The 9,667-nt window shown below is 35.1% G+C and overlaps 1 protein-coding gene across 1 annotated transcript; it reads left to right on the top strand.

The window, feature by feature from the left end:
• Positions 3,125-6,447, top strand: LOC105156446 (ACT domain-containing protein ACR8-like). The gene is given in 7 exon segments (XM_020692903.1): positions 3,125-3,397; positions 4,150-4,254; positions 4,307-4,374; positions 4,519-4,586; positions 4,691-5,257; positions 5,343-5,447; positions 5,557-6,447. Coding segments are annotated over 7 exon segments (1,338 nt in total). The 5' UTR covers positions 3,125-3,335; the 3' UTR covers positions 5,920-6,447.

Raw genomic sequence — 9,667 nt, 5'->3', positions numbered from 1 at the left:
ACTCTCCCACGTGGCAGCCTACTCTTCTATGTGGCATCTCATCAATCCCAATGTCAATATCCATATTGGACGATATCAGCCATAGGAGGATATCCCTTGGCAACTAGGACAATCTAGGAGAAGGGAGGTGCTCTTAAAACTCATGACTCTAAACCTAGAAAGGACTCCCTGCCAAATAGGAGTCCTCATACGAAAGTAGTCCTCCCCCCAAGCAAAGACGTGTTGTTGTGGGCTGATCAATTGATGATTAAGACCAAGTCAAGCCTTATTTACAGGTATTTTGACCCCTTCTTTTGAGGATAAAGGAGGTATGCAGAGTCCCAGCAGGGGCACACCACCTCTATATATAGACCTTCAGTCTCTCTATGGGGACACCCTCTAAAATTTGAAAAACTACTCTCTATTCTTGTTTTCGCATTCGAATTGTATTCTGATCATAATTTTTCCTACGAACTTCTTCTCGATTTCTCATTACGATTTATTGTTACAATTTATTTCTAAATTCGAAACCAAATTAGGCATCAGAGTGCTAACCTCCTTTTTTGTAGGTTATCCCTAAGATTTGCATTCGCTTCGACTCAAATTTTGAGCATAGTCTATATCAATTGGACCCATAGAATTGCAATTTATTTTTATTTTAATAAATAACTCGGGGTCCCTAATCATCGCACCCTATCACACTCCAGGTCCCCATCCCTCGGCCCTTGCTAGCCCCCGTCCCTAGCCCTCTATCCAGCCTCCCATCCGCCTTCTCGATATGAATATAATTTTTTAATTAAAAATAAATATATTATATATTTATTTTTAATTAAATTTTATACAAATATATATTATGTAAATATACAATTTTTAATTTAGACTGTTGAATCAAATTGAGTGGAATCTAAACCATTGATTTTGTTAGTTAAATTTGAACTTTAAATTCAATCAAGTTCAACGATTATTAAATAATAATAAAATATAATTTTAAAATTTAAAATAAAATTAATTGCTTTATTATTAAAAATACAATGAGGATAAAGTGCTATTATTTTTTTACAGGAAGATAATCGCTCTTTTTTAATATTATAGGGGGTAAATTGGATTTAACCCTATTTTTACTATATCTATTATTTCAGGATCATTTTTAAAAATCAAAGCCTAATAGTCGCTGTAGTAATCATTAATCAATATTTATCATAATTTTTAATTTTTAATCATAATAATTAATCGTAATAAAATTTCATATATTTTTTTAATATATATTACAACTGATATGTAATTAATTTAAACAATATAAAAGGATTTAACCCTTTTTTAACTATATCTATTATTTCAGGATCATTTTTAAAAATCAAAGCCTAATAGTCGCTGTAGTAATCATTAATCAATATTTATCATAATTTTTAATTTTTAATCATAATAATTAATCGTAATAAAATTTCATATATTTTTTTAATATATATTACAACTGATATGTAATTAATTTAAACAATATAAAATGAAAGTAATTAGCATAGTTATTAACAAGAAGGTGTGGGCAAAGGACAAAAGGAATTGGTTAAAAGCGAGAAAAACAAGAAAATGAATGAGAAAATTGACAAGAGAAAAGGCGATGGGAGCGGTGCGGTCACGTGCACACGTCATCATTTTGGTCGGCACAACCCCTCCCCCTTATTTTTCAAGACATCCCTCCTCAATTACCGCCCTAATTAGTAATCACCCCCCCCACCACTCTTTGACAACCCAACCCCCTAACCCTCCACTAAATTATATTATATTTTTTAGAAATTGGTTTGACTCAAATATAATTTCACTTTTTTTTAAATGATATATCGATTCAATTAATATATCAGTAGACAAAATACTTAGATTCAACAAATAATTCACATAAAGTTAGACAAATATCCACACATTTAGTGGGACTCGAACTATTGTCTTGAATTTGTTCATAATAAATATATATTATTATATTAAATCTGTATTTTTCGGGACAACTCAATGAATTGAGATTGAGACTTCCTAAAGGTTTTAAGTTCGAATTTGGATGGATACATGAATGTGTCATTATGACATTATTCGACTTACCCTAACTAATAAATAGATAGTCAGTAAATTCAGAAACATCAAGTTTGTCAAATAACTAATATAATAATAATGCCGTGTCCAACGTGATTATTGTTTCATTGCTCGAAATATTATCCGTTTTGATTTCATATGTGTTTTATGATTTTATTCAGAAGTATATTACTCTATAGGAAGGATGTCTTGACGATTATGTGACACTCAAACTCCCCATCTGCAACTTATATAGAGTATGTGATAGCATTATCAGCCCCATGTAAGAGACTCGGGATGAACATATGGCACTGTTCACACGAATGACGCCAAAATGATGTAGTGTGATTGGTATTCTGTTGCACGATATATTATCCATTCTAATTTTATACGAGTCTCACGATTTTGTATTAAAGATATATTTTACTAAGAAGGGGAAGTATTAAAACTTGTAACCATTCAAACTCATCATTTGCGATTGTGTCTAGTGATGCTAAATTAAACGAAAGAATTAAAAAACTTTAACTCCGTATAGTGTACAAAAAAAAAAAAAAACAGCAAATTTTGGACAGCAGAGGACATCAATTATTTCATTGATTTTAAATCTTTGCTGAGGTTGGCTTTATTTTCTTCCTACTAAAAATTTAATTCCAGTAAAAGTAACAGCTACAACCCTCACCAACCAATCACCAGTCGCCATTGAGTCGATTGCAAGCAAAGCATAAAACTCACCATCACACGTGGCGTCCAGCCTGGCAATCCGAACCACCACCCCCACCTTCTGGGATCCAAAGGCACGTGTCAGCATAACCTAATGTTGACTTACGAGTGTGGTGAAAACACACACAAAAAAAATAAAAAAATATTTATTTTTAAAATCGAAAAGAAGAGAATGTTACTGAGAAACCAAGGGAACAAAAAAGAAAAGGAGAGATATTATTGTCTGGAAATCCGGTCAGTCTGGGCAGGTTATACGGTCAGCTTCGCATGTGATAAGCCATGCCTTCTCTCCTCTACATTGTACAGTTGGGGGGTCGGGTGGGGGGGGGGGGAATAAAAAGAAAAAGAAAGGAACAGTAATTGCCAAAAATAAAGACTTATATATAAATACTCTTTCTTGCTGCGGAAAGAGGGAAGGCAAGATCATGCAGTGTTCTGTCAATATTTAGAGAGAGAAAGGACCAAAAGAACGAAGAAAAGAAATTTTTAGAGAGAGAGAGAGGACAGGCACAGAGAAGTCTCTCCCGTTCTCTCTTGTTCTTCAGAAGTTTGGTAGTTGTTGTTGTTGAAGGAGAATTATGGAGTGGCCGACGTACTTAGATGAATATGAAAAGCTTATTATTCGCATGTCTACCCCTAGGTCAGTACTCCTCTTTCACTGTGTGTGATTTTTGTGGTTTGGCCCTCTCTTTCAAGAAACCATAATACTGGTTTTCTTCTTTTTGATTCTTTTGAAGTGGTTTTGACGGATGTTTTGTTCGTTTTTTCCCCATAATGTTTTCTTTTTTGCTTCCCCGGATGTTCTTGCCTGTGAATAATGTCTCTGAATTTCTGGGTTTTCTCGAATTTTTATGAAAAGGCCATCACCTCTTTCTGAGTTTTCTTCACATTCTGTTCTTCCAACTGCCAAGAACTTGCAATTTTCAGAATATACTGTTCTGGGCTCGCAAAATCGGAAAAAAAAAAAAATTATAATTTTGATTTTACTTTTCCTTTTTCATCGAATTTCCTTGATTTATTCTCGTAATTATGGGAAGATCACCTAAAATTTCTTATTTCTATTCAACCCGGATAAATCTCTGCCCGTGAATCTTGTCTGCGATTTGATTCTTTCAGATTTTCTAGTTCACCGGATTTTGATAAGTTTCCCCTTATCCACTCATTGTCGAATAAGTGAAGATTTACCACTCTCTTTCTAACACTAATCAATTAAGTAACTGATTTACGACAACGTTTCTTTCCTCCAAAGTTACTTCTTGACTCTGTCTCCTTATCCAAGTCGTGAAATTGACTGTTCTACGACCCCCGAAGATTTAACCCCTCAAATTTTTGAGGTTTCTTAAGTTCCAAGAATGTCCTTCCTCTGACTCTTCCTCCGTCGGTGTCTTGCAGGGTCATGATAGACAATGCCGGCTGTTCCAACGCCACCCGAGTCATGGTATGTCACCTGCTTGGAATCCCACTCCCACCCCCCACATAAGTCAAAATCAAGACCCAGTTATCTTTAATTTAATCAAATATTTTTGTGTTCAATTATTTTGTTGGACAGATTGATAGCCTTGAATCTGTCAATTAAGAAGGCTTACATTTCCTCCGACGGTCGGTGGTTCATGGATGGTGAGTATCTGCCACGCGCCGCCGTGCTAGTGCTCCTTACCTATGATTTTTATTAGCTGTAGCAAGTTAATTCTGGACGAATTAATGGGTTTTAATGTGCGCTGAAGTTGCTAACTCTGAATCTGCGGTTTCATTGATGTGCAGTTTTCCATGTTACTGACTTGAACGGCAACAAATTGACTGATGAGAGCGTCTTGAGTTACATTGAGCAGGTATTCACCCTTAAGTGTGTGTGTGTGTGTGTGTTTAATTTTTTAATAATTTGATTTGATTTTTATTTTTTTTTATTAACATGTATTTGGCTTTGAAATTGCAGGCTCTTGAGACAGCTCACTACGGAAGATCGAAAAGTTTCGAGGGCCTAACGGCACTGGAATTAACCGGCACCGACAGAGTTGGCCTTTTGTCGGAGGTTTTTGCAGTGCTATCTAATTTACACTGCAATGTGGTGGATGCTAAGGTCTGGACTCACAATGGCCGAATTGCGTCCTTAATTCACCTCAAGGATAACGATTCGGGCTCCCCAATCGCCGACTCGCAGAAGTTGGAAGTGATTGAGGCAATGCTGAGGAATGTGCTCAAGGGGGATAATGACATCCGAAGTGCCAAAACCTCCGTTTCATTGGCTGTGACACATACCGAGAGGAGGCTTCATCAGATGATGTTTGCAGATAGGGATTATGAGAGGAAGCCGATCATCAAGACTTCTGATGATTGCCCTGTTGTTTCGGTCCAGAATTATCTGCAGAGGGATTATTCTGTTGTAAATATTCATTGCAAGGATCGGACGAAGCTTCTGTTTGATGTGGTTTGCACGTTGACGGACATGGAGTATGTCGTTTTTCATGCCACCGTCGACACATCAGGAGATAGAGCATCCTTGGTATATATTACTTAGCTTTTAGCAAAGTATGTCCCGTTTGTTTAGAAGTGAGATTTGCTTAAATGGTAGTGTAAATTTTGTTCAGGAATTCTTCATCAAGCACATGGATGGAACTCCTATTAGTTCGGAGGCCGAAAAGCAGCGTGTGATTCTATGTCTACAAGCTGCGATTGAAAGGAGGACATCTCAGGTATTGTGCTTGTTCGATTCCAATATGCGAAAAGAATCATTTACATTTACATTCGACACGTTTCGTTTTTGGTTCTCTAAGTTAATGGAATTTTCTTGTCTGATCACAGGGCGTGAGGCTTGAGCTTTGCGCATCTGATAGAAAAGGTCTACTGGCTGACGTAACACGGACCTTCCGAGAAAACGGCCTAAACATCACAAGGGCCGAGATATCCACAAGAATGGACACAGCACTAAACTTTTTCTACGTGACAGATGCGATTGGGAATCCAGCCGATCCCAAGATCATCGAGTCGGTTCGACAGAACATCGGTTTGAGTAATCTGAAAGTAAAGGAATTGCCATTGATCTATCACCAAAAGGGCGAAAGAGACGAGCCCACAATGGGCACAGGTGGGGCGATGCTGCTGTCGATCGGGAGCCTTGTGAGGAGGAATCTGTACAACTTGGGACTGATCAAATCTTACTCTTGAATCCAAGGAAAGGGGGGAGCACACAAAGGATGTTAGAAGTTTTAATTTGTTGGTCGTCATATTCTTTGCTTCAATTGGATGTTGTTACGAGCTGGGAATGCATTTGTACATAGTAAATGGAATTTACCAACAGGGTTTGGTTGATAGTTAGTTGATTATAGTTGGGGTTTGGTCGGGTGCATAGGTAGAAAAACACACACAGACACACACACTGGAAGGTGGATGATATGTGGGGCGGGGCCCCACCTCTCCACCAATTTTCTTCTTGAATATATTTCTTTGTTACAGAGAGAGAAATTTGAATGGGAAAAGGTGTTGGTTGGTGGGTTGTGGTCGATAGATATTGCTGTCCTCGGTTTCTGATTGGCTGCCAGAAAGAGAAGAATTGAAGATTAGGTAGTAGTAGTTCGGAGTAGAGGAGATGAGTTTCAGACAGGGATTATATTTTTGTACATAAGTTTCAGTTTTTTCTTTCTTAATTCCAACTATTATTCTAAGTTCTAAAATTCCAACGTTTGACTTGATTTATCCCTCATCTTCTATCTCTTTCTTGATCAAAAACAGCCACATGTTTGAGAGCAGTGTGTGATATATCATGAATTTCGTAAATATATATAACATTGACTTGGTTGAAAATGATGTTCAATGTAGGAATTTAGGTGTTACATTTGACATTATGGGTTCGGCTAAAACTCAACGTTTGTTGATCTTAATTTTTGTTACTATGGTTAAAATATGAGATAATTACACTATTTTCTCCTAAAATTTAATGTAATTATACCTAAATTTTTCGTGATTTGAAAAATTATATGTAGCACCTATCAGGTTTGCTCCATTTAACAATTAAGTTTTTTAATTAGTCAAAATTCATCGAATTTGTTAGACCGATAGACTTATCTGTTAGATGAAAGTAAACTTTAGGGGTGGTAGATGTAATTATCCCTTAATATATTTGTCTTGACTAAAACTATGATAAATGATTTTGCATCGATTTTATTTAATCATAATTAACAATAATCATTTATCATAATTTTTAATTATTTTTTATTAAAATGTAGATAATCGTAAATTTTTTTATAGTTTTACCCATACCTAAAGATATCAATTTCAACAAAATCAATGTATAAACAAATATTTTATCACTATCCAATAATCTTCAATGGACCAAGTTGAATTTGGGCAGCAATTACGAGGAAATGAGCATGTAAAATTATGGGTTACAACTTTATTTTGAAAAAATGTCTAAATTAAGTGAATAAAAAAGGACTTGACTATGTGGGCTCTTGCGTTAATATTTAGGATTTCGTCGTATCAAATGTTGCGATTCCCTCCTCGCACGACAACCAACGCAGACTAGAACTAACGAAAATTCGAATGGAGGGGTGGAAGTACAGTCTGTTAAAATTGTTGGATACTACGTCTAATTAGCTTCTGTACTCTTGTGTAGATTCCGACAGCTGTTTTTTCCCTAGCTTTTGTCTGTTTCTCCCAAGATGCTTGGGTTTACCTAGCATATGTACTATACATTAGGAATTAGCTCATGTCTGTATTCTATATATGAGCATGAGAGGTACTCGAAACAAAATAGGATTTTTTTGTTATGATTAAAAGAATTTTTTTTTGATTAATATTAAATGATTATGGTTGTATAACATCTGTTGGTCGTTACATTTTGTACGTGAAGTTAAAATATTAGTTATAGATAGAAAGTACGATAAATGTTAATTTGTCGTGGTCAAAATTTAGTTTTCCAATCGATTTTATTTCTACGTGGTAAATAATATTGATTTTTCATTATTTTTAAACTGTAATGATGCATTGGGTATGGAATAATCCAATTTCTGTAGTGAGTGTTAAAATAAATAATTTTGATTGGCGGAATATGGTTTACTAAAATATACGTAAATATATTTATTTTTTCTAACTATTATTAATCATAGTTAGATAAATCGATACAAAGACTTAGTTTATTTTATAATGAAAACTATTTTTATGGTAAATATTTTTGTCATGGGTTCGACCGTGATAAACATTTTAATCACACTAACAAAAATCACGACCAACAAATATTGTGCGATCGTAATTAATAATTATTCGCTAGGATTATTTATTATTATTTTCTTGTCATAATATTTGGCCATAATTAAACATTATATTTCTTGTCGTACTCCTTTCATGCTTTGGAATTGTCCACCAGCTAGCTGTTCTTATTTCTTTCAAATTCTCTCTTTTTCTCTCACTCGACAAAGAAAATTAGTATTTGGTGGTGTTGTTTAGTTATTGGTGACAAGTGTGGAGCAACGTAATTTTGACTAGAAAATTGTCTTCACGCCTACACAACTACGTACGTACGTACGTCTGTCTTTCTTGTTTTCTTCACTTGGTTGGCTCTTTTCTAAAGTGAGAGTTGTAAGGAAATGCTTTCACCTTTCAAATATTCTAAAGCATCCATGTGGAGTTTGATCTGACGTTATGTTATATAATTTTACGAGTTTTTATAGATATTCTAATAACTGCGTATATAAGGGTTAAATGTTATTTATCTTTTTGTGATATTTGAAATGAACAAATACTTGAAAAAAGAAATAGCAAATTACCCCATTGGTTCAAAAAATAAGAATGGTTTTAGATAAGGGTAATTTGTTATTTTATTTTTTACAGGATTTTTTTTTACTCATTTCTCATACTATAGGGGGTAAATTATAGTGCGAAAAGACGATGTGAACATAAAGTAAAATGTGTCGAAAAGAATTAATATTTCAAATTAGCGTTCCTATTTTCACATTTCTCAAAATACACTTACGCAAATGGGCTTTAATTTTCAAAATAGAAGAACTCTATTGGATGACGCTAGACGGTGCTGGCTCTCGTCCCACATCAGTTGCTAGGGGCTTGGACGACTGTAAAAGCTTACTTTCTTGCAAAAATACGCAATGAGATATGGATCGAACCGTATATCGTATCATCATACAATGAAAGGAAAGATTTCATTGTAACTACTTATAAACCAATTTGGATATTGTGGCTGGAAATATATCAAAATAGATTGAATTTACAAAGGCATATGCATGCATGAAAAGTCTTGTAAAGAAAGAAACAAGGTAAAAAGAGAGGCGTTGCTTTGCATGGGGCGGCCGCGTGGGGTTGGGTACTCGAACAACGTGGTGGCGCGCAGTTCCGCCGGTCGAGGTGTACGTGCGAGCGTGCAGCTGAGATGGATCCGCCGTGGTCAAAGGCCTTCTCGTATGGGCGCTGCTTTTCATGTATCTTTCCAACACCAAAGATTTCTGGATCATGAGGCTGCAGCCTCACCAGTCACCACCTGAACAGCTTACCACCACTAGAATTTTCTGAGGGTTGCAGCCTCACACCACCTGAACAGCTTACCACCACTAGAATTTTCTGAGGGTTAATTTTGTAATTACACTTTCCACCTCATCAAAATTTTCTGTTCACAACAGTATTTCACTCGCTCTGATTTGGAAGGAAAATACAGATTTCAACAAAAAATATATAAATTTCTAAACTTAGCATCATTCAATATTTTATATAAATTATTGAAAATATCGGCTAGTTTTTTTATTAATCAATGACTACAAACTTTTATCTAATAACAGTAATTCAGAAATAATATTTTTATTATAATTATACCCTTTTAACTTTTCTTTAATATTATATTTACCCCTTCACAAGTATAAAAATATTACTCGAAAATTTTTGTCAATAAATTATACAGGATGCTGGGAGG

The sequence above is a fragment of the Sesamum indicum genome, linkage group LG1 (assembly GCF_000512975.1).
Source record: "Sesamum indicum cultivar Zhongzhi No. 13 linkage group LG1, S_indicum_v1.0, whole genome shotgun sequence".
In the NCBI taxonomy this organism is placed as follows: Eukaryota; Viridiplantae; Streptophyta; class Magnoliopsida; order Lamiales; family Pedaliaceae; genus Sesamum; species Sesamum indicum.
This window is presented reverse-complemented; position numbering and strand designations above follow the sequence as displayed.